The sequence below is a fragment of the Hemitrygon akajei genome, chromosome 4 (genome assembly GCF_048418815.1).
Source record: "Hemitrygon akajei chromosome 4, sHemAka1.3, whole genome shotgun sequence".
Lineage (NCBI taxonomy): Eukaryota > Metazoa > Chordata > Chondrichthyes > Myliobatiformes > Dasyatidae > Hemitrygon > Hemitrygon akajei.
The window spans coordinates 184,438,382-184,465,187 of NC_133127.1; the positions used below are offsets into that span (position 1 = coordinate 184,438,382).

Here is a 26,806-nt window from a genome sequence, read left to right on the forward strand (position 1 = left end):
CCCTTTGTCTGTGTGTTTGATGGTAAGGTTGGCATTGGTGCGGAGAGAATGGAGGTCAGTGTGTTCAGAGAACATAAGGTTCAGAGGGAAAAGATCCAGAGCAGGTGGAGAACCAGAGTGAGGAGTTCATGACGAGGAGTAGGTTTGTGGTTGAGGTAGGCGCAGTGGGTTGAAAGACTGCGTACATGCAATGTGATTCTGTGACAAATCCTGTTTTCCCTCTTACATTTCCATCAACTCCAAAGCCCCTCCCTGATTTTCCCACCACCCACCTGGACAATTAACTATGGCCAGATGTTTCAGAGAACCAGCACATCTTGGGCATGTGGAAGGAAACTGCAGCACCTGAGGAGGAATGCACATGAGCTGCAAGGAGATCACATAGACTTCATACAGAGAATACCCAAGGTCAGAACCACCACAACCACCAGGACACGCTCTCTTTTCGCTACTGCCATCAGGAAAAAGGTACAGGAGCCTCAGGACTTACACCACTGGGTTCAGGAACAGTTATTACCCCTCAATCATCAGGCTCATGAACCAAAGAGGGCAACTCCACTCAACTTAACTTGCCTCATTATTGAAATGTTCCCACAACCAATCAACACACTTTCAAGCACTCTTCATCTCATTTTTCTCAATATTTATTGCTTACTTATTTTATTATTATTTCTTTCTTTTTGCATTTGCACAGTTGGTTGTCGTCTGCACTCTGGTTGAATGCCAAAGTTGAGTAGTCTTTCATTCATTCTGTTATGGTTATTATTCTATCGATTTATTGAGTATTCACACAAGAAAATAAATCTTAATATTGTAGATGGTAACATATATGTACTTCGATAATAACGTTATTTTTCATTTTGAACCCAGATCTCCTGACCTGTGAATGTCTTTGATGAATCCAATAACTGTTTCAGGAGGAGTCTCTTCATGCAGGTTCTCTTTGGAATGTGGAACTCAAAATCTCAGGTAAATTAGGGCAAATAATGGTGCATTATGTGGGAATCACCAGTAAAACTTGCAAATTATGCCTATTCCTTGTTGTTCTTGTATAACTAATATTGATTTGTCTTCTTGAACTAATGTAATCTGCATATTGAAGGTACTACCCAAATTTTGCGTGGCCTAGTGGGCAAGGCATCAGACTAGTAACCTGAAGGTCAATGGTTCGAGCCTCAGCTGAGGCAGCGTCTTTGTATCCTTGAGCAAGGCACTTAACAACACATTGCTCTGCGATGTCACCGGTGCCAAGCTGCATGGGTCCTAGTGCCCTTCCCTTGGACAACATTGGTGGCGTGGAGAGGGGAAGGCCTGCAGCTTGGGCAACTGCCGGTCTCCCATACAACCCTGCCCAGGCCTACGCCCTGGAAACTCCAGGCGCAGATCCATGGTCTCTCGAGACTGACGGATGCCACCACCACCCAAATTTTGTTAGGAAGTACGTTTCAGGAATCTGTTCCAACAATAATGAAGGAACAGTACTGTCATACCATCTTGGGATGGTTAAGTAACTTGGAGAAGTCTTCTTCTGTGCCTGCTGTATTTGTTTTGGGAAGCATCTTTTGATATTGAGCAAGCTTTGGTTCCATTATCTAAAAAAGGATATGCTGGCATTGGTGAGGGTCCACAGAAGGATCATGGGAATGAAAAGGTCATATGAGCAGCACAAGATGGCTCTAGGCCTGTACTAGCTAGAGTTTAGAAGAATAAGGAGGATCTCATTGAAACTTATCAAATATTGAAAGGCATAGGTAGAGTGGATGTTTCCTAAAGTGAGGGAGTCTAGGATAAGAGCATACAGTCTCAGAATAGAAGGATGTCCCTCTAGTACACAGATGAGGAGGAATTTTACAGAATGGTGAACGTGTGGAATTATTTGCTACAGTTGTCTCTATGGGCCAAGCCATTGAATATACTTAATGTGGAGGTTGATAGGTTCTTTATTAGTTAGGGCATCAGAGGTTAGTGGGAGAAGACAGAAAAATAGTATTGAGGGGGATAGGATAATAAATCAGCCATGATGAAATGGTGGAGCATATTCGATGGGCCAAATGGCCTACTTCTACTCCTATGCCAAATGGTCTTATGGTCTTTTCATTTGTTTGCTGCATTTTTTCTTTTTTGGTGACGGAGATCTGGGAAGTATCTTTGATAGTGTGATGTCAAGAAGCATGAAGTTATAAAAGAAAACAATATCACAATTTGATAAGTACTTCCATTCCCTGGATGTTGAAGCATTTCCTAACCAATTCCAAAAGACCTGTTGACTTCTGCTCATAGATTCAGCCTCACCTGGTAGCATCAGATTGTATCTAAGAAAAGATATCAAATCAGAGTCCTTCTTTATCCTTACCAATCCACTACAGTTCAAGTCAACCAATTGTAAGGTGAGAACTTTTAGATATCTTTCTTCCCTGAATATTTGGTTTGGCCAGTTGACACATCATTAACTCTAAGTTGTACTAGGCCTTCCTGATGAAAGTTGGACTGAGACATTCCCATCATGCAACTGCCTCCAATTTAGTAACTGGTAGATGCATTTCTGGAAATCTGAGGAAGCAAAGCAGAAAATAAATGGATTGAGACAGCTGTTGAAACAGCTGAGTAACAAGGTCAGCTTGTAGGCTGTGTAGCAACCCTTATTATAGATGAGCCTCAGTATGATGTGAACTAAGAGGGTGATATTGCTGGGGAGAAAGCACACGATGAAAACTGAAAGCACAGTAATGGCTAAGTATATCGCTCTTCTTTTCTTCTGACGCTCCCTTGTGTGAGAATTCTGGGAGAGTTTCAGTATGACTAACACATAGCATACAATGGTGATGCTAAATGGGATCAGGAAGAGCAGAACAAACAGGGTGAACAGGAACAATCCCCATGCATATCGGTCAGGAAGTATATTTTCCTTAAGTACATCAAAACAAGTAATAATCTTGAGCTGCTGAACATCAAATGTTAAATCACTGTATTCGAAAGGCAGTAGAACAATCAGCAAAGTTGCCCATATTCCCAGGCAAGCAATCACAGCATGCTTTCTTTTCCACACGGCTTTGTACCATATTGGAAAGGCAACTCCGAGATAGCGTTCGATACTAATAAATGTCATTGTCAAGATGGAGCAATACATGTTAGCATAAAATAATGTGCTGACAAAGGTGCAGTGGCTCTTGCCAAAAATCCAGTTGTTGTAGTTTAGGTGGTATGCAACCTGGAAGGGCAGGAAGATGGCAAGTAGGAGGTCGGTGATTGCTAGGTTGATCATGAAAATGACCAAGGGTGTCTTGGGATGGGTTTGGAAGCAAAGCAGTCCCAAGGAGATGCCGTTGCTGGGCAGACCAATGACGATGATGGTCAGGTAAACAGTGGGAATGGTGATTCGGATGGCAGTGCTGTTCAGCATTTCCAGTGTTTCGTTGTCCAGCATTGGCATTGTTGTATTCGTGTCCATGCCTCCTTGCGCACAGCTGTTCGCTCCAGGCTTAGCTTTGAAGAGATGAAAGAGATTACCTTTATTTTTCACATATACATCGAAACGTCAAAACATGCAGTGAAATATATTGTCCGCATTGACAGCCAATACAATCCAATACACTAGGTGGCTACTGTATTAGGTACACCTGTACACCTGCTTGTTAATCCGAATATGGCATGCGGCAGCAATTTGATGCATAAAAGCATGCAGACATGATCAAGAGCAGGGCTTCCCAATCTGGGGTCCACAGACCCCTTGCTTAATGGTATTGGTCCATGGCATACAGAAAGGTTGGGAACCCCTGGTCAAATTCATTCGTTGTTCAGACCAAACACCAGAATGGGACAGAAATGTGATCTAAGTGACTTTAACCATGGGATGACATTTGATGCCAGATGGGATTATTTGAGTATCTCAGAAACTGCTGATCTCCTGGGATTTTCCTGCACCATTTTACTGAGAATGGCGTATGAAGAAAAATAATACATTCAGTGAGTGGCAGTTCTGTGGGTGAGAAAACCTTGTTAATGACAGAGGTCAGAGAAGAACAGCCAGGCTGGTTCAAGCTGACAGAAATGCAACTGTGACTCAATTAACTGCACGTTACAACAGAAGAGCATCCCTGAATGCACAACGTGTCAAATCTTGAAGCAGATGAGCTATGGGTAGCAGAAAACCACGAACGTACACTTGGTGAGTGTATGTGCTGGAGGCAGCCCACAAGTCTTGCCATACTTCCGACACCGACCTAGCTTGTCCACAACATGCTAACATCAATCAGTACTTCTTTTGGAATGTGGGAGGAAACTGGAGCACCCGGAGGAAACCCACACGTACAGACTCCTTACGGGCAGTGGTGGGAATTGAACCCCGACCTTCTGGTCACTGTCACTGTAAAGCGTTATGCTAAATGCTACTTTTCTGTGTTGCTCCACATTGTGCAGTTTCTAATGAAACAAGCGAGGATGAGTTACTTTTACTGTGGTACTTATGAGATTGCTCTTTGAAATCCCAGCACAGATTCTAAGCACAAAAAAATCTGCAGATGCTAGAAACCTTGAGCGACGTACACAAAATTCTGAAGGAGCTCAGCAGGCCGGGCGGCATCTATGGAGGGGAATAAAGTGTCGCCATTTCAGGTTAAGACTCTTAATCAGGTTTCGTGTCCTAATGAAGTCAGAAACCTTGATCAGATATGAGATTAAAGTCCTGTTGAAGAATCATGACACGAAAAGCTGACTTTCATTTCCTTCCACAGATGCTGCCTGATGTGCTGAGGTCCACCAGCATTCGTGTGTGTGGCCCAACATGAATTTGAGAGTCTGTATGTCCTCTGTACCTTGAGGATTCTGCTTTGTTAAGCTTTCATTTGGTTTCTGTGTTTGACTGTGAATCTTGGGGGAAGCTCCCTGTTAATTTTTTTAAATTATTTGTTTAAAATACATTTATTTTTCTTTTCTCTGCAGGTTTCTTGTATATGACTGTTTAGGAGTTCTCTATATAATCAGCGCTTTTTAAAAGTTTAATCTTTGTAGTTCTCCTGTGGGTTCTATTCCACTGATGTAGAGATACAGAATGACAAAGGGACAAAGGACAACATGCCCTCGATGCCCAATTACACCCACGTGACCAAATAGCCTACTACCCGGTACATCTTTGGAAGGTGAGAGGAAACCGGAGCACGCAGAGGAAACACACATGGCCACGGAGAGTACGTCCAAACTCCTTACAGACAGCAGCAGGAATAGAACCCAGGTTTCTGGCCCTATAAAGCTTTGTGCTAACCATTATGCTACTGTGCCATTCGGTACTGGTTACCTTCTCAACAAAAGGATTTTTGACGTGGTGCGAGTCAGTTTGCTTCCATTTCATCCATAAGTTCACTTACAAAATCTCATTATTTTAACTAATATGCAACATCATTCACAAACCTCAAAGACATAAAATAACCCCCTTGTATAACAAAACATTGGTATACAGGCTGATTAACTGACTCCTGTTCTTAAGGCAGCCCACCCTCCCCACAGTTATTTTAGTTATGTTGCATCTAACCTTTGAAAACACTCAGACTTCATTTTTATTTTATTTATTTATTTAGAAATACAGCGTGAAACAGGACCATCTGGACCAACAAGCTACACCACCCAGCAACCCACCTATTTAACACTTACCTAACGACCGGACAATTTACAATACCAATTAACCTGGTAACCGGTACGTCTTTGGACTGTGGGAGGAAACCCATGCGAACATGGGGTACACAGAGTGCTGGAATTGACCTCTGAAATCTGACACCCCGAGCTGTAGCAGTGTCATGCCAACTGAAATTATAGTAGCTGAAATACAGTGTCGGGAATAGTATGGCCATGCACTTCGGTAGAAGAAATGAAAGGGTTGACTATTTTCTAAATGGAGAGAAAATACAAAAAGCTGGGATGCAAGGGTACTTGGGAGTCCTTGTGCAGTATTCCCGAAAGGTTAATTCACAGATTGAGTCGGTGGTGAGGAAGGCAAATGCAATGTTAGCATTCATTTCAAGGGGACGAGAATATACAAAGTCGTAATGTTGAGAGTTTATAAAGCACTGGTGAGGCCTCACTTGGAGTGGTTTGAGCAGTTTTGAGTCACTTATCTCAGAAAGAATGTGCAGAAACTGAAGGTTCAAGGGATGTTCACAAAAATGACTGCAGGATTGAATGGCTTGTCGTATGAAGCGTGTTTGATAGCTCTGGGCCCCTATTTACCATAATTAAGAAGAATTCGTCATTGAAACCTATTGAATGTTGAAAGGCCTTGATAGAGTGAATGTAGAGAGGATATTTCCTATGATGGGAGTATTTAAGACCAGAGGCCACAGCCTCAGATTAGAGGAGCATCCTGTTAGAATGGAGATGAGGAGGAATTTCTTTAGCCAAAGAGTGGTGAACCTGTGGTATTCATTACCCAGTTGCCTGTGGAGGCCAAGTCTTTGGGTATATTTTAGGCAGAGTTTGACAGATTCTTGATTGGTCAGGGCATGAAGGGATACGGGGAGAAGGCAGGAGTTAGGGGTGAGAGGAAAAAGGAACATTGGATCAGCCCATGATGAAATGATAGAGCAGACTCGATGGGCCAAATGGCCTAATTCTGCTCCTATATCTTATAGTCTAATAGTCTTATATCCTTGATGCAATGACAAAGACATGAGTGAGAAATTCTTTTAAGAGTTGAACCCTACTGGCAAGGTGACAGCCCCCGATGGTGTACCGGGTAGGGTTCTGAAAACCTGTGTCAACCAACTAGCCAGTGTGTTCAAAAACATTTTCAATCTCTCATTGCTACAGTCGGGAAGTCCCACCTGCCTCAAAATGGTAGCAATCATACCAGTGCTCAGGAAGAGCAGGGTGAGCTGCCTTAATGACCATCATCCAGTAGCATTACATCTATGGTGAAGTGTTTTCAGAGGCTGGTTATGCTAGAGTCACTCCTGCCTCAGGAAGGACCTGGACCTACTGCAATTTGTCTATTGCTACATTGGCTCTTCACATGGCCTTAGATCACCTGGACAATACTAATACTTACGTCAAGTGGCTGTTTATTGACTACAGCTCAGCGTTTAACTCAATCCTTCCTACAGGTCTGATCAAAATGCTCCAAAACCTGGGCTCCTGTACTTACCTCTTTAACTGGAACCTCAGCTTCCTTACCGGAAGACCACAGTCTGTGCTGATCAGAAACAACATCCCCATCTCACTGATAATCAACACTGGTGTGCATCAAGGATGTGTGCTTAGCCCGCTGCTCTACTCTCCCTGCACCAATGACTGTGTGGCTAGGCACAGCTCACGTGCACCTCCAAATTAGCTGAGCACACATCTATTGCTGGCAGCATTTCAAAGGGTGAGAGGGCATACAGGAGACAGATAGATCACTAGTTGAGTGGTGTTACAACAACAACCTTGCACTCAGCATCAGTAGGACCAAAGGATTGATTGTGAACTTCAGAAAGTGTAAGAAGAAGGAACACACATTAGTCCTCATCAGGGACCAGGAGTGGAAAGGGTGAGCAATTTCAAGTTCCTGGCTGTCACCATCTCTAAGGATCTATGCAGTTAAAAAGAAGGCATGGCAGTGGCTATATATCATTAAGAGTTTGAGGAGATTTAGTATGCCACTAAATTGACTCGTGAATTTCTACAGATGTACTGTGGAGAGCCTTTTAATTGCTGCATCACTGTCTAATATGGGGAAGGGACACTGCACGGGATCAAAGTAAGCTGCAGAAAGTTGTAAACTCAGTCAGCTCCATCATGGGCACGAACCTCCCCGGCATTCAGGATATTTTTAAGACGTGATGCCTCAGAAAGGTGTCATCCATCCTTAAGGACCTCCATCACCCAGGACCTGTCCTCTTCTCATTGTTACCGTCAGGAAGGAGGTACAGAAGCCTGAAGGCATACACCCAGTGATTCAGAAACAGTTTCTTCCCCTCTGCCAGAAGATTTCTGAATGGGCATTGAACCCATTAACACTACCTCACTACAACACCCACAATATGCTGGTGGAACACAGCAGGCCAGGCAGATTTCCTCATGTTAACACTACCTCACTACCTTTTTACTCCTTTTGCACTAAAGGTACTTATTTAACTTTTAAAATATACATTCTGTATACTTATTGTAATTTACAGTTTTTATTATGTATTGCAATACACTGCTCCTGCATAACAATAAATTTCACGACAAATGCTGATTATAATAAACCTGATTCTGAAATGGTGGTGTATGGGCTATGTAGGAGGGAAATGTTAGATTGATGGGGGGAGGTTAAAAGGTCAGTACACAGTGGGCTGAAAAGCCCACACTATGCTTCTATATTGTAGACCTAGTCATGAAATTATATAGCACAGAAATGGACGCTTCAGTCCACGACAACAATACTGACTATCAGGCATATTAAATCATATACATCCGAAGAATAATACTGGGATGATTAATGGTGATCATGATTAGTATTAAACCGACCTGGTTCACCATTAATTTCTCTTGCATGGTGTGCTGCCACAGGAAAGCAGCATCCATCATTAAAAAACCCCCACCCTCCGGGCCATGCTCTCTCCTTATTTCTTCTATTGGGTAGGAGGTTCAGAAGCCTTAGGCAGACATCCCACCCTGCAAAAACTCATCTCAGGGAGGTAGCACCATCAATTTGAGGGAGACTCCCGGGAGAGAGGTGGGATGTCTGCAACTGAGTAGCTCCTTAGCAACTAGCCAGCTAGTTTAAATAACGTTAGCTATGCTAATGAACGAATGACACCAGTTCAACACACACATATATATATATATATATATATATATATATCTTTCTTCCCCCCCCCCCCCACCACCACTCGCTCTCAAAAAAATTGATTTCCGGGATATTATATATAATTTGCGGGTGTCAGGTGGGATGTCTGCCTTAGGACCCACACCACCAGTTTCTAGAACATTTATTAAACCTGACAACCATCAGGCTGCTGAATTGGCATAAATAACTTCACTCACCACAACACCAAACTGCTTCTGCTACTTGTAAGCTCACTTTCAAGGGCTCTTATACAGCCCATGCTCTTAATGTCATTATTATTTTTTTACTTGCACAGTTTACCTTATTTGCACATTGGTTGTTTTTCCTGTAAATAGCTGCAAAAAAATGAATCTCAAGGCAGTACGTGCTAACATATACATACTTATATAATAAATCTATTTTGAATTTGACTTATGCCCTTTAGTGCAGGAAGTTTGCAGCCTTTGTTTGATCTGATCTAATGTTACTGACATTTACTGTCCTCAGAGTTGGCCTCAGAAGCCACTTAGTTCAAGGGTAATTAGTATTGGGCATTAAATACTGTGCTGTTCGTCCTGTTGCACCTCCTGTATGAATCATTTCTGTGACCATTTCCCAAAATTTTTCCTGTAATAGTATTGTAATTGTTACCAATTTAAATGTCGATGCATTTCTATGAATGCAATCCTTAAGAATTCCTATGTAATCCTTAAGAATTATAATGTAAATATTTATTTTCACATTGCATACAATCAAAGGACTTTAATAAAGATAGAAGCAGGTTATCTAGATCCTTGAATACGCGTCATACTTGAATGGGATAATGCCAATAAATAATCTGTCTGATTTGTTAAGTATAGGAAGTGATCAAATTTAGCAGCTTCTTAACAATAGTGAAGGAATACAAAATTAGCCTTTTAGATGAGTCTTTACAATTCCAGTTTCCAACTCTGGACCTCACAATCTACCTCGTAATGGCCTTGCACCTTTTTTGCCTGCCTGATCTGCATTTTCTTTATAACCGCCACACTTCATTCTGCATTGTGTTATTGTTTTCCCTTGCGCTCCCTCATTGTACTGTTTGTAATGAAATGATCTGTATGAACGGTATGCACACCACGTTTTCCCTTTACCTCAATATGAGACAATCATTGTCATCATCATTATGTGCAGTGTCATATCACATGGGTGATCATGGTCTTTGACCAGGACTATTCTTGGCAAATTTGTCTACAGAAGTGGTTTTTCATTGCCTTCTGGGCAGTGTCTTTACAAGACAGATGACTCCAGCCATTATCAATAGTCTTCAGAGATTGTCTGCCTGGTGTCAGCGGTCGCATAACCAGGATTTGTGATAAGTACCAGCTGTTCATGTGACCGTCCACCACCTGCTCCCATGATGCTGACTGGGGGCTCAGCAGGTGTTACATCTTGCCCATGGGTGACCTGCAGGCTAGTTGAGGGTAGGAGCGCCTTACCCCTTGTTTGGTAGAGACGCATCCCCATCTCACCACCCAAATGAGGTAGGCCCAGCTCTCAGTAGAATGTGACAATGATTTAAAAAGAATTACCAAACTACCAGTTTAGAGCAGAGTCTGCACATTTTATTGTGGAAAGGCAATGGACAGCTCATTGAATCATTGCCTCTCAGTTCAGCGGCTGTACAATTCTGATCTTTGATACTATCTGTATGTCGTCTGCACTTTCTCCAATGGCTATGTGGGTGGGTGTCTTCCTGGTGCCTATTTCCACCCATATCCCGAAGACATGCAGTCTGGGAGGCTAATTGGCCTGTGTAAATTGCCCCCTGTAGTTTAGGTGACTGTTAGAATTTGAGGGAGAATCGGAATCACAATCAGAAAATTGATGGAAATCTGGGAATGCAGATCCATAATTCGTTGAAAGTGGGATCACAGGTAGGTAGTGTTGTAAAGAGAGCTTTTAGCACATTGCCCTTTATAAGCCAAAGTACTGAATGCAGGAGTTGGGATGCCATGTTCAAAGTTCAAAATGTATTTATTATCAAAGTATGTATACTATATACAACCATGTGATTTGTCTTCTTACAGGCAGTCACAAAAGAAATAAATCCAATAGAACCCATTAAAAAAAGACCATGAAACACCCGAAGTGCAAAAAAAAATGCGCAGACAATAAAAATAATTATGTAACACTCAGAACTAAAGTTCACGAAAGTGACTCCACAGCCACAAAGCCAGTTCATTACTACAGCCGGTCCGGGAGCCCATTAGTTGCAGACCACTTCCTCAGTTCAGTGCAGAGTTGAGTAAACTGCACAGAGCAGTGAGCTGAACACCAGCCCGTCATTTGCCTCCGATCCCAACACCCCAATCTTCTCAATCTGGCCCAGCACTTAAAACAGCCAAACATCCTTGCTCTCATGCCTGGGCCCCACTGCCTCGATTCGGCCAGTACCACTACACCACAACCTTACTGCACCCTCCAGGCATCTGTTCACACTGAAAAAATGCCAAGTTGTACAGGCAGTTCAAAAGCACAGCTCTGAAAATGTTGGTGATATTGGTGTTGGAGAGACAAAATTTAGAGTATCTTGTGCAGTTCTGGTAACATACCCACAGGAAAGATATCACTAAGATTAAAAGAGTGCAGAGAAAATTTAGAAGGATGTTGCCAGGAATTGAGGACCTGAATTATAGGGAAAGGTTCAATAGGTGAGGACCTTATTCCCTGGAGTGCAGGAGAATGAGTGAAGATTTGATAGAGGTATACAAAATTATGAGGCGTATAAATAGTTAAATGCAGGTACACTTTTTCCACTGAGGTTGGTTGCGGCTAATTGTTTTCTGTGCTGCGGTTGTCTAAGACCAGAGGACACTGCCTCAGAATAGAGGGGTGTCCTTTTAGAACAGAGATAAGAAGGAATTTCTTTAGCCAAAGAGTGGTGAATCTATAGAATTCGTTGCCACTGGCAGCTGTGGAGGCTAAGTTATTGGGTATATTTAAGGTAGAGGTTGATAGATCCTTAATTAGTTACAGCATGAAGCAATATGGGGAGAAGGCAGGAGATGGAAAATGGATAAGCCATGATGAAAAGGCAGAACGGACTCAGTGCGCCAAATGGCCTAATTCTGCTCCTATATCTAATGGTCTTATAAGATGAAAATAAAAAAAGTGGTTGATGGTCAGTGAGGATGCAATGGGCTGAAGGACCTATTTCTGTGTTGTATCTCTCTATAACCCTATAAGAATATAAGAAAAATAATCAGGAATAGGCTCTTCAGCTCCTAGTATTCAACGTGATCATGGCTGAAGTTTTACCTCAGTAACAGTTCCCTGTACTGTCCTCACTCCTTTAATATTTATAAAACTAATACCTGTCATAAATATGTTTGATGTCCGAGTCTCCTCAAGCATCTTAGAGAACTCCAGATACACAACTTTCAAGGACTCTTCATCTTATGTTCTCGATATTTATAAAACCATAAGATATAGGAGCAGAGTTAGGTAACCTGGCCCATCGATTCTGCTCTGCCATTTCATCATGGCTGATCCTTTTTTCCTCAGCTCCAATCTCCTGCCTTCTCCCTATAACACTTCTTTATTATTTCTTTATTGCTCATTTATTACTATTAATATTTATTTTTCTATTTTCACTGTTTGTTATCTTTTGCACACTGGTTGAACACCAAATTTGGTGCAGTCTTCCATTGATTTCATTATGGTTATTATTCCACGGATTTATTGAGTATGCCTACAAAAAAATGAATCTCAGGGTTGTATATGGTCTCATATATCTACTTTGATAATAAATTTATTTTAGACTTTGAACTTTGAACTTGTGTGAAGAAATTTCTTCTATCCCTGGTTGTGTACAGTTGTCTCCTTAAATTGAGAATGTGACCCTTAGTTTTAGACACCACGTTCAGGAGAAATTGCCAACTCAGCTTGCTTCAAATCATATGATGCCATGCTTCTGCATTAAGTACGTCATAGTGCACAGCTGTGTGTCATCCAACAGCTGTTGTCTACTAAACCTGATTTACAATATACTTTAAACAAGGTTGAGAGAATGGTGGCCACTTGAAATACCTTCAACAAGCTTACATAAATGCTTAGAAGAGGTAGAAAGATCAAAGATAGCAATTTCTTAAAAAGAAAGATATCATTGTTGTAACGTATATTTAAAGGCTCTTTCATTTAATTCATCAGTAGATTATTCAGTGTACACTCAGTAGCCATTTTATTTGGTACCTAATAAAGTGGGCAATGAGTGTATTTTTGTCTGCTTGCGGTCTTCAGTTCTAGCCCATCCACTTCAATGTTTGACATATTGTGCATTCAGCAATGCTCCTCAGCACACCACTGTTGTAACATGTGGTTATTGAGTTACTGTGACCTTCCTGTCAGCTTGAACCAGTCTGGCCATTCTCCTCTCTCATTAACAAGGCATTTTCAACCACAAAACACCTGCTCACTGAATTTTTTTTAGTTTTTTGCTCTGTAAACTCTAGAGATTATTATACATGAAAATTCCAGGATATCCACAGGTTCTGAGATTCTCAAACCATTCTGTTTGGAGCCAACAATTATTCCACAGACAAAATCACTGAGATCACATTTCTTCTTCATTTTGATGTTTGGTCTGAACAACAACAGAACCCCCTGACCATGCCTGCATGCTTTTATGCATTGAGTTGCTGCCACATGATTGGCGGATTAGACATTTGAATGAGGTGGCCACTGAGTGTATATTCTGAATAGCATACTTTGCAACTGTGGTCACATGATGCAGAATATTACTTTTATTCAGCATCTGAACTCTGAGAATTCAGCAAGCAGTTTGGAAGGCAAATGATATATACTTTTGCCATTGCAAGTGGCATGGTAACCTAGCGGCTAGCATAATGCTTTTAAGGGACAGTGATTTGGGTTTAATTCCTGCCACAGTCTGTAAGGAGTTAAGGACTTTCGATGTTCTCTCCATGTCCATGTGGGGTTTCCTTTAGGTGCTCTGATTTCTTCCCACATTCTGAAGACTACTGGGTCAGTAAGGGTTTGTAAGTTGTAGAATCACAAACATGAAAAAATCTGCAGGCACTGGAGATCCAAAGCAGCACATACAAAATGGTGGAGGAACTCAGCAGGCCAGGCAGCAACTCTGGAAAAGAGCGAACGGTCAAAGTCTCAGGCTGAGACCCTTCTTCAGGTCTAGAAAGGAAGGGTATAGAAGGTGGAGAGAGGGGAGGAAGAAGCACAAGGTGGGAGGTGACAGATGAAACTGGGAGAGGGGGAAGAAGTAAGTTGTGGGCAGGCCACGTTGCATGGCAACACTTGCAGGCTGTTCCCAGCACATGTTAATCCAATTGTCTATTAAGAGTATTCAAAGTCAAATTGTGGTTTAACAAGACTAAATTCTAAATGAAACAGACATACAGGTTAAAGTTAGTAAGTTGTGGGCATACTAATGTTGACCCCAGAAGCACGGTGTCACTTTCAGACTGCCCCCAGCTCATCCTCGGATTGTGTTGGTCATTGTTGCAGGCACCACATTTCACCGTACGTACTAACGTTTGATGCACATGTGACAAATTAAACTAATCTCTAAAGATCACGTCTGGAATATTGAGAACAGGTCAGGGATAGGAAAGGTTTAGTAGGTTATGTGGCAAACATATGGGCAAATGGGACTAGCCTAGGTGGGCACTTTGGTCAGCACAGGCAACTTAGCTCTGACTTTTGAGTCAGGGTTTATTTCCCCTACCTAACGAAGAATATTGGGTGGCAGAGTGGAGATAGGCCTCTAGCAAACAATGTGAACTAGCCTCCTTTCCCGCCCCCACCTTTTTATTCTGGCATCTTTCCCCTTTCTTCTCAGTCCTGAAGAAGCGTCTTAGCCCAAAACCTGAATATTCATATCTATAGACGCTACCTGACCTGCTGAGTTCCTCCAGCATTTTGTGTGCGTTGCTTTGCAGACTTTCTCACGTTTATGTTGTAGAGAGAGAGATGGAAAAGCTGGAAGTTTACAAGAAGGAGATCTGAAGAGGCAGTCAAAGAGGGAAAACGTTCAAGTGAATCAGAGTGGAGCTCGGAAACAAACCAGACTCTGCATCATTCAACCAATGCTCTGTATCTTTGAACAGCAGCTCTAATCTTTTAAAATAGACTTGAGTATGCTTTTTTTAATGTCAAATATTAAGCACAGAACAGAAATATGGGGCTGAGATTGAGTATGGACTACATTATGACTGTACAGACTAATGAAATGAGTGGTCCAGTTTAGAGCATCTTTCAGTTTTAATCTGAACCTTCTAGTGGAATCTGTGTTCACCAACACTTTACAACCTTCATAAAGACAAGAGATTCTGCAGATGCTAGAAATCCAATGTAACACATACAAAATGCCAGTGGAACACAGCAGGCCAGGCCAGCACCTAGTGAGAGGAATACACAGTCATTTTCTTTCAGCCTGACTCGCTGACTTCTTCCAGTACATTGTGTATGCTAGTTTTCAGTCTGGCTGTCCAGACAATAAGTAAAATATTTTCACTTTGTTTTCCCCAATGTCTTGCCAATTATTTTAAACCAGTGCCCTCTACTATTGACCCTCTTGCCAATAAGAACTGTTTCTCTCTGCCCTTTCTGGCTCTGATCATTTTAGACTGCCTCTTCATCATTTCTGAAGAGGGCAGCTTTTTTCGGTCTCATTATGGGACTGAAACCTCTCATTCTGTGTTAGCTCAGTTAACCTCCCTTGCATCCTCACCCACACTGTGATCACACTATGATGTCATCTTGAAATGTGGTGCCCAGAAACTGAGATTTGTAATCATTTGCAATAAGCAGTGTGACTTATGAACTTCACAACATCTATGGGTTTTGTATTTCTGCAGGGAATAGTCCTCTGCCCTACTATTCTTTCAGATATGGTGACCATTGAGTCATACAGCAAGCTTAGCACAGAAACAGGCCATTCAACCCATCTAGTCTGTGCCAAGCTCTTATTCTGCCCAGTTCCATTGACCCACACCTGGATCATAGCCCTCCATACCCCTTCCATTCATGTACTTACCCAAATTTCTCTTAAAGGTTGAAATAGAACCTGCAGCCACCACTTCCACTGGAAAATCATTCCACACACTCACCACCCTCTGTCTGAAGAAGTTACCCCTCAGGTCAACCTTTAAATATTTCACCCTTTACACTTAACCCAGCAGAAAAAGCCAGCTTGCAGTAACCCTATCCATTGCCCTCAAAACAACGCAAATGATTCCTGCAGTTTTTTTGATGTTTCACTATTTGTTGTGGACATTAGAAGTGTAGTCTAATCGGACTTCTAAATTTACTTTTTTGCTTTAGCAGTAAGTAGACTTGCTTGCAGCACTTATCAAGAGTTAACAACTTGGCCATGTCTTTTCCCATATCACATTCAGAAATCAGACCTCACGAGCTTGAGCTGTGGCTTAGGTGGCCGATTCCGGGCTGAAGTCTCACTCCGTAGGTTGAGGACGGGTTTTGGGTTGAAACTGCAACAGAGCCTTAAGTGTTGCTAAATCTTTCAGAGCAAGCATTAAGCTAGAATCTATTCTCAGTGACCATTTTAATAGCTACCTCCTGAATCTAATAAAGCGGCTACTGAGTATGTGTTCATGGTCCTCTACTACTGTAATCCATCCTTTTCAAGGTTTAATGTATTGTGTGTTCAGAGATTCTCTTTTGCACACCACTGTTGTATGATGTTGTTATTTGAGCTAGAGTCACCTTCATGTTAGTTCGAACCAGTCTGGCCATTCACCTCTGACCTCTCTCACTTACAAAACATTTTCACCCAAGGAATTGCCACTTACTGGATGATTTTTGTTTTTCGCACCATTCTCTGTAAACTCTAGAGCAGGGGTTCTTAACCTCCGATCTATGGACCTCTTAGTTAACGATATTAGTTCAAGGCATAAAAATGGTTGGGACCACAGGTCTTGAGATTGTTGTGTATGAAAATCCCAGGAGATCAGCAGTTTCTGAGATACTCAAACCACCCCGTCTGCCACCAACAATCATTCCACCGTCAAGTCACTTGGATCACATTTCTTCCCCATTCTGATGTTTGAGCTGAACAACAAGCTGAATCTCTTGACTATATTTGTATGCTATTATGCATTGAGTTGCTGCCACATGACTGGCTGATTAGATAACTGCCAATTACAGGTTTACCAAATAAAGTGGTGGCTGAATGCATGCAGTCAGAGAGTTGGGGAGTAGCACCGCACAGACACAGGCCCTTTGGCCCAACAGAGTCATGCTGTCCACAGCATCCTCATGCAATGAAAAACTTTCTTAGATTCTTTAATTTTTCTAGTACTATGCTATTTCTCAATCAACATCATAGAACTTAGTACGGTACAGGAGCAAGCTTTTCAGCCCACAATGTCTCTGCTGACCATGACGCTAACTGATTCATAACCCTCCATTCCTTTCATGTTCACCAGTCTGTCCTAATGCTTCTTAAACACCACTGCCATGTACCTGAAAACCACCATCACAAAAAAATGGATTATTTTATTGTGGGTGTGAGTTCATCTGTGTAAAATTGGCTTCAGTAATATTCAAATCAATTTACACAAGGTACTCAATTTTTCTGAGCAGCCGTTTTGCTTTCCCTGTTGTGTAACTCTAATGTACTTATACGGTACGCTGCACAGTCATAGACACATATGGAACTCTGTGGAACTCTTCATCACAGGCAGCTGTGGAGGCCAAGTCATTCAGTTATCTAAGACAGAGGGTGATAGATTCTTAATTAGTCAGGGCATTGTCTGCAATAGAACTGTGGGTCCAGGATAGGACTGTATAGTCATCAAAGATCTCACCGTTAAAGGAGTGGATCTCGTCATTGGACAACCAAAGAAGAAGTAGAAGAAGAAGAAGAAGAAGAAGAAGAAGAAGAGAAGAAGACAGAGCATGAACGGTACGGGGAGAAGGCAGGAGTTTGGGGCTTAGAGGGAAAATGGATCAGTCATGATGAAATAGCAGAGCAGTCTAGATGGGCCAAATGGCCTAATTCTGCTCCTATATTTTATATAGAGAGCTAAGGTACACAGTACTATATTTGTCCATGTGGAGCTGAGAGCGAGTTTGTAAATTTAACGGGAGCAAAGGATGTTTGGAACCATAGTCACGGAGCTATGCAGGAGGGGTGGGAGAAAAGGTGACAGAGCAGGAAAGCCAGTGATGGTGGGGGAGAGGGGTGTACACACACCCAGCCTTGAGACATCAGGCAAGGTTATTCGATTCCAAACAATCGGTTTATCGATCATTACAGAATGACTCTCTGGTGCTTCCCGCTCCCTCCCCTCTCACTTCCCCTTTTCCCAACCAAGATTCCTCTCTCCCTTTCCCCCTTCCCTCTCTCAGTCCACAGTAGAGACCCATATCAGAATTAGGTTGAGCATTACTCACGTGTCATGAAATTTGTTTTTTTTTTGTGGCAACAGTACAGTGCAATACATAAAATTGTTACACTACAGTCGGCCCTCCTTATCCGTGGGGGATTGGTTCCGGGAACCCCGCGGATACCAAAAAATGCAGATGCTCAAGTCCCTTGTGTAAAATGGCGTAGTATTTGCATATAATCTACGCACATCCTCCTGTATATTTTAAATCATCTCTAGATTACTTATAATGCCTAATACAATGTAAATAAACTGTCTTGCTTAGGGAATATTGACAAGAAACAAAACCGCACATGTTCCTCTCGCTCACAACACAAGCAGCGAACGAACGAGACGCGAGGCGAACAATGATCAAACAACGAGTAAAACCATTAATCATCTCTAGATTACATAATTTATAACACCTAATATAATGGAAATGCTATGTAAATAGTTGTTGCACTGTCTTGTTTTGGGGAATATTGACAAGAAAAAAACTACATTTTCCTCTCGCTCACAACACAAGCAGCGAACGGACGAGACGCGAGGCGAACAATGATCAAACAACGAGTAATACTTTTAATCATCTCTAGATTACATAACTTATAATACCTAATATAATGGAAATGCTATGTAAATAGTTGTTGCACTGTCTTGTTTTGGGGAATATTGACAAGAAAAAAACCGCACATGTTCCTCTCGCTCACAACACAAGCAGCAAACGAACGAGACGCGAGGCGAACAATGATCAAACAACGAGTAAAACTTTTAATACCTGTACAGTAGTTGTTACACTGTCTTGTTTAGGGAATAAGGACGCTTTGGAGGAGGCTCAGTAATACTGAAGTCAGGAACTGTGGAGGTTGAGGGCTGAGGATCTTCCAGCGTTGAACGTCGAAACTTTAGAATTGCAGATGCTTTAGTTAGAAACATTGTTATAGGAAGCTGTCTCTTCTTTTTCTGTACTGTGCAAATTTTGTGTGTGTGTGTGTGTGTGTGTGTGTGTGTGTGTGTGTGTGTGTGTGTGTGTGTGTGTGTGTGTGTGTGTGTGTGTGTGTGTGTGTGTGTGTGTGTGTGTGTGTGTGTCTTTTAGACATTACTATACATTACTATAGATGAAATTATGTTCCTGCAACCAAAAGTTTTTCACTGTGTCTCAGTACATAGGGCCATAAAGCACACAAACAAGCCCTTCTGCCCAACTGCTCCATGCTGACCAAAATGCCCATCCATGCCAGTTACATTTCCCAGCATTTCACTCATCATCTTCTAAATTCTCCCATTCGCATTCGAGTCCAACTGTATTTTTCATGTTGGTATTGTGCCGGACAAATACAAATACTATTGACAATAATAAATCAATTACCACATATAAATATATAACTGCCGATTATACCAATACATATCAAAATATAACTGTCATTTTCACTCCTCTGTTCTTTCATGCGAGTGCACAACGAGACAAGACAATAGGGACAGGAATTAATCACCAGGACCGTCAAACATGCCAAACCTCCCAATATTATCACGGCTGATTTGATATAATTTTCCATCGTCGTGATCAGAAGCCCTGGTAACATATGGGGATGTAAATCCAAGGGAGGGCCGCTGAGGCGTGCCGGTAGTATAGCAGTTGATGGATCACTTTATAGCATCAGCAATGAGCAACAGGGGTTCAATTCCCACCACTGTCTGTAAGGAGTGTGCATGTTTTCCTCGTGCAGATGTGGGCTTCCTTCAGGTACTCGGGTTACCCACAAAATCCCAATGATGTATGGCTTAGGGTTAGTAACTCGTGGCATGCTATGTTGGTGCCAAAAGCATGGTAACATCTGTGGGATGCCCACACATATTCACACTTTGTTCATCGATGACACATTTCACTGTCCGTTTCGATGTTTCAATGTATGTGTGGCATGTAGAGCTAATTGTTAATCACAAAGGATGACTGGAACTCTTTATCGTGGAGGGATGTAGCGGTATATTGTAGAACTTTACTGAAGGTCTTGAAGAGGGATAGGAACAGATGGTATGAGAAAGTACTTAATTGGGGAGGGGTGTTATTATGCTGTTAGGCACGGACTTAGGGGGTATAAATTGGGAACAGGTGTTTATGAAAATGCAAAATGACAACACTTGCATAGGATATTGGATAAGTTTGTCCCACTGAAGCCAGGAAGGGATATTAAGATGAAGGAACTGTGGTTGACAAGAAATATCTACTCAAGAGGAAGAAAGAAGCTTACTTCCTTAGGTTTAAGAAATAAGGATCAGATAAGGCTCCAGAGAGTCACAAGGTAGCCAGAAAGAAACTGAAGAATAGATATAGGAGAAGTAGAATGGGGCATGAGAAGGCCTTGGTGAGTAAAATTAAGGAAACCCCAAGGTGCCCTACATGTGTGGAGGATGGCCTGAGTGAGGGTAGCTCCAATCGGGGATAGCAGTGGAAATATGCTTGGAGTCGGAGGAAGTAGGGGAGGCTCTCTTAATGAACACTTTTTGATTCAGTATTCACCAGTGAGTGGAATCTTGACAGTTGTGAGGACAGTGTACAATGTTGATGCTAGAAAAGATGTGCTAGAACTTTGGAAAAACAAGAGGATAGACTTTACAGTGCAGTGACCCAGCTCATTGTAAATGGTCTCATGATTAGGCTAGGATTAAGTCAGTGATTGCTGGGCTGGAAGGGCCAGAGGGGGCTGTTCCGCACTGTATTTCAGTAAATAAGTAAGCAAATCAATCAATTAATCAATATCTTTTGTTTCACTCTCTAGTGTAATTAGCATATATTTATATTATATGTATTATCTAAATCTACCTGCCTGTGATACTTCTACAAGTATGTTTTACACTGTAACTGTCCCTCACCGTACTTGTGCACATGAAGATCAACTCAAATAGACATCACTACGGCCCTTATGATTTAATACTGAATCCAATGAGTTCAGATAACCAGTCTTTCCAGTTCGTGACACAGCAGTTCAGTTTTGAGAAATGGCCATTAACACACAATTTGGAAGTGGTGCAAGAAAGCCACTGCTTCAGTTGGAAGGAGTATTTGGAAAGTTGGAAGATGGGAAGGGATATTAAAAAAAGGGTAGTTTTGCATTAAGTACAGTTGCAGGGAGGTTGCAGTCAGAAGGAAAGTGATATTGATGGACTTGAAAGAGTAGTAGAGTACTAGGGCTTAGAAATAGGCCTTTTGGCCCATCTGGTCTGTGCTGAATGATTAGTCCACATAGCCTTATCAACCAGCACCTGGACCATTGTCCACCATACTTCTCCCATCCATGTACCTACCCAAACTTCTCTTAAATGTTGAAACCAAATCCGTATCCACCACTTCCATTGGCAGCTCATTCCACACTCTCACCACCTCCTGAGTGATGATGTTCCCACTCATGTTCCCCTTAAACATTTCAGCTTTCCTGGGTGCATGGAATGCACTGCCAGTGAAGGTGGTAGAGGCGGATACAATAGGGTCTCTTAAGAGACTCTTAGATAGGTACATGGAGCTTAGAAAAATAGAGACCTATTCGATAGGGAAATTGTAGGCAGTTTCTTGAGTAGGTCACATGGTCAGCACAACATCGTGGACTGAAGGGCCTGTAATGTGCTGTAGTTTTCTATGTTTTATGTTCTGTATTCATCCTTAGCCCATGACCTCTAGTTCTGCTTTCACTTAGCCTCAGTAGAAAAAATCTGCTTGCATTTACCCTATCTATGCCCCTTATAATTTTGTTTACCTCTAGCAAATCTTCCATCAGTCTTCTATGCTCCAGGGAATAAAGTCCTAACCTATTCAATATTTTCCTCAGGTCCTCAGGTCCTCAAGATCTGGTAACATCCTTGTACTTATTTTCTGCACTGTTTCGATCTTATTGATATGAATAACAGGCACATGATGAGAACTGGACCAATACTCAGAGTGAATGGTCTTGGATTTTCTGAGAGTAAGGATGTGCTGAGTGATGATATCGTTTGGACAGTGGCAGAAAATATGGACAGTGATCCATTGAACGTGGAAATCAATTTAACTGAGAAGTGGTCAGGTATCCTATATGTGCAATGGTCAGCATTGTGATAAGGTGTGTCAAAATGGATTGGACCCTGATCCTTTGAATGGGTAAGGATAATTCTGCACCAGATGGGAACTGCTTACAGAAGTCGACATCATGTTACAGTTCTTAAGCATTTCCATTGAATTATCTCTCATATTGTTCATTGAGCTTTAATTGCATTATCATAGTTACGTTTTTGCACAGCAGTTTCTAATGCTATAGTTTGTTCTGTTGGTTAGGTTTGTGGGTGAAATGTACTTTATAGAGACCTCAGCTGTGTTTTGCAAACAGTTACCGATATATCGGTGCATTTTAGGAGTGGGCAGTTGGAACAATGACATTGAGCAAAAGCAGTGGGTGTCATTGGCTGCATTTGTACTTCCATTGCCTCCTCTGACTGTAAAGTAGAGATGAACCAGAGAAGAATTCCAGAATGGAAAGAGGCTATTTGACCCATCAGGTCTGTACTATCTCTGTGTACGAACAGCCCACTTAGTTCCACACTGCGTTTTTTTTGGATCTTTATCTTGCTAATTTTGAATGCAACAACTGAAGTTGCTACAACTAACACTGCCACCAGCTCATTTTAGTTGTTAGGCCACTCGCTGTGGGAAAGCGTTTTTCTTTAAAACACATAAGGTCATAGAAGCTTTTGCACTGTCCAGACAAGTTCATTGTCAATTAACTATATTTGGTACACATATACTGTCAAGTGAGACATTTCTTTGGAACAGGGTGTGATGCACATTAGTAAGCATAACACACATACAAGACCATAAGACACAGGAGTAGAATTAGGTTATTTGGCCCATCAAGTCTCCTCCGCCAAACAATCGTGGCTGATCCTTTTTTTCCCCTCCTCAGCCCCACTCCCCAGCCTTCTCCCCATAACCTTGGATGTCATGTCCAATCAAGAACCTCTCTATCTCTGACTTAAATACACCCAATGACCAGGCCTCCACAGCTGCACATTGTAACAAATTTCACAAATTCAACATTCTCTGGCTAAAGATATTTTTCCGCATCTCTGTTTTAAATGGTTGCCCCTCTGTCCTGAAGCTGTGCCTTCTTGTCCTAGACTGTCTCACCATGGGAAACAACCCATCCACATCTATCCTGACTTAGAGCTTTTCAACATTTGAAAGGTTTCAATGCAATCCCCCCCTTATCCTTCTAATTCCCAGCGAACACAAACCCAGAGCCATCAAATGTTCCTTGCATGATAACACTTTCATTTCTGGAATCATCCTTGTGAACCTCCTCTGGACCCTGTCCAAAGCCAAAACATCTTTTCTTAGATGAGGAGCCCAAAACTGTTCACAATGCTCAAGGTGAGGCCTTTCCAGTGCCTTATAAAGCCTCAGCATCACATCCCTGTTCTTGTATTCTAGACCTTTTCAAATGAATGCTAACATTGCATTTGCCTTCCTCACCACTGAGTTGACCTTCAAATTAACCTTTAGGATGTTCTGCACAAGGACTCCCAAGTCCCTTTGCATATCAGATTTTTGGATTTTCTCCCTGTTCAGAAAATAGTCTGCACATTTATTTCTTCTACAAAAGTACACAACTATGCATTTTCAAACATTGTCTTTCATTTGCCACTTTCTTGCCCATTTTCCTAATCTGTCTAAGACCTTTTGCAGCCTACCTGTTTCCTCAACACTACCTGCCCCTCCACCAATCTTTGGATCATCTGCAATCTTGGCAACAAAGCCTTCTATTCTGTCATCTAAATCATTGGTATACAGCATATAAAGAAGAGGTCCCAACACCGACTCCTGCGGAAACCTCTAGTCACTCACAGCCAACCTGACAAGGATCCTTTTATTCTCATTCAATCAGCCTCTTACCAATCAGCTAATGCTCTACCCATGCCAGTGTCTTTCCTGTAATACCATGGGCTCTCAACTTGGTAAGCAGCCTTGTCATATGTGGCACCTTGTCAAAGGCCTTCTGAAAGTCCAAATATAAAACATCCACTGTATCTCCTTTATCTATCCTAACTGTACTCTTCTCAATGAACTCCAACAGGTTCTTCAGGCAAGATTTTCTCCTAAGGAAAATGCTGACTTTGTCCTATCTTGTCCCGTGTCACCAAGTACTCCATAACCTCATCCTTAACAATTGACTCCAACATCTTCCCAACCACTGAGGTCAGGCTAATTGGTCTATAATGTCTTTTCTGCTGCCTTCCTCTTTCTTAAACAGTGGAAAATTTGCAACTTTTCAGTCCTCTGACACCATGCCAGAGTCCAATGATTTTTGAAGATCGTTACTAATGCCTCCACAATCAGTAATGTTGCCTCTTTCAGAACACTAGGGTACAGTTAATTTGGTCCGGGTGATTTATGTACCATTAGGTCTTTCAGCTTTTTGAGCAATTACTTGTAATAGTAACTGCACTCACTTCTCTTCCCTTGCACCCTTCAACATCTGGCTCACTACTAGTGTCTTCCACAGTGAAGACTGATAGATAGATAGATAGATAGATAGATAGATAGATACTTTATTCATCCCCATGGGGAAATTCAACCTTTTTTCCAATGTCCCATACACGATGCAAAATACTCATTTAGTTAATCTGCCATCTCCTTGTCCCCCGTTATTATTTCTCCAGCCTCATTTTCTAGCAGCCCTATATCCAGTTTCATCTTTCTTTTATTTTTTTACATACTTGAAAATAGCTTTTACTATCCACTTTGATATTGTTTGCTAGCTTGCTTTCATATTTCTGATTACTCTCTTAGTTGCTGTCTGTAGGCTTTTAAAAGCTTTCCAATCCTCTGCCTTCCTGCTAATTTTTGCTTTGTTGTTTGCCCTCTCTTTTGCTTTTACATTAGCTTTGACTTTCCTTGTCATCCACATTGTACTATTTTGCTATTTGAGTATTTCTTTGTTTTTGGAATATATCTGTCCTGCACCTTCCTCATTTTTCCAAGAAACTCACGCCATTGCTGCTCTGCTGTCATCCCCACCAGCATCTCCTTCCAATTTACTTTGGCCAACTCCTCTCTCATACCATTGTAATATGTTTTAATCTACTGAAATACTGCTACGTCAGACTTTACGACAAATTTCAAGTCGAACACAATCATACTGTGATCACTGGCTCCTAAGGGCTCTTTTACCTTAAGCTTGTTAATCGCCTTCAGTTCATTACTTAACATCCAATCCGATATAACCGATCCCCTAGTAGGCTCAAAGGCAAACTGCTCTAAAAAGTCATCTCACAGGCATTCACAAACTCACTCTCCTGAGATCTACAACCAACCTGATTTCCATATCGATCTGCATGTTCAAATCTCACATGACTATCATAACATTGTCCTTTGACAATCTACTGATTTGATGCCATTTTTTACCAGCAGAGCCACACCTCCCCCTCTGCCTACCTTCCTGTCCCTCTGATACAAGGTGTAATCTCGGACATTCAGCTCCCAACTACAACCATCCTTCAGCCATGATTCAGTGATGGCCACAACATCATACTGACAATCTGTAAAAGTGCAACAAGATCATCCATGTTATTTGTTATACTTTATGCATTGAGATATAACATTTTGAGTACTGTATTTGCTACCCTTTTTGATTTTGTATCCCTCATGCACTGATACTCACCCTGCTAGCTGCAATTATCTATATCACCTGCCTGCCCTTCCTGACAGTCTGACTACACGCTATCTTTGCTTTTTTACCATCCGTCCTATCCTGGGTCCCTTCACTCTGGTTCCCCCCCCCCCCCACCCCTTACCAAATTAGTTTAAACCCTTCGCAACAGCTCTAACAAATCTGCCTGTAAGAATATTGGTCCCTCAGGTTCGGGAGCAACTCGTTCCTTTTGTACAGGCCACACCCCACAGAAGAAACCCCAATGATCCAAGAACCTGAAGCCCTGTGCCTTGCACCCTGCACCAGCTTCTCAGCTTATCAGCCAAATCATCTTGTTTCTATCCTAACTAACACATGGCACAGGTAGCATTCCAGAAATAACTATTCTGAAGTCCTGCTTCTCAGCTTTCTGCCTAGCTCTCTAACTTCTCATTTCAAGACCTCATTGCTTTTCCTTTCTACGTCATTGGTACCAATATGTACCAAGCCATCTGTCTGTTCTCTCTCTCTCTCTCTCTCCAAAATGTAGTGGACACGATCTGAGACTTGTCTGATCCTGGCATTTGGGAGGCAACATACCATTCATGTCCACAGAATCTCCTCTCTGTTCCTCTGACTACTGAGCCCCCTATCGCTACCACTCCCCACTTCTCCCTCTTTCCCTTCTGCTCCACAAACCCAAGCTCAGTGCCAGTAACCTGGTCTCTGTTGCATTCCCCTGGGAGGCTGTGCCCCGCACCAATGTCCAAAATGGTATACTTATTTTTGAGGGGAATGCCCACAGGGGTTTTCTGCGCTAATTACCTATTCACATTTCCATTGCTCCTGACAGTCACCCAGCTACTCGCCTTCTGCAGCTTCGGTGTGACTAATTCCCTGTAACTCTGTTCAATTATCTCCTCACTCTCCTGTGCAAGCCGAAGGTCATCCAGCTGCTGCTCCAGGCCCCT

General features: G+C 42.0%; 1 protein-coding gene across 2 annotated transcripts in view; it reads right to left on the reverse strand.

Annotated features, from left to right (window-relative positions):
* Positions 1–631: 631 nt before the first annotated feature.
* The window catches only part of LOC140725982 (P2Y purinoceptor 8-like), a 31,859-nt gene continuing 5,684 nt past the window's right edge, over positions 632–26,806 (reverse strand). The window contains exons 1-2 of one of the 2 annotated variants that reach the window (XM_073041886.1): positions 18,959–19,045; positions 632–3,483 (exon numbers count right to left, since the gene is read on the reverse strand). In XM_073041886.1, the coding sequence (XP_072897987.1) occupies positions 2,453–3,448 (996 nt within the window). In that variant the 5' untranslated portion in view covers positions 3,449–3,483; positions 18,959–19,045 and the 3' untranslated portion in view covers positions 632–2,452. Of the gene's footprint in view, positions 3,484–18,958; positions 19,046–26,806 lie in introns of those variants that run through there. The other variant, XM_073041887.1, reaches the window with a different exon arrangement.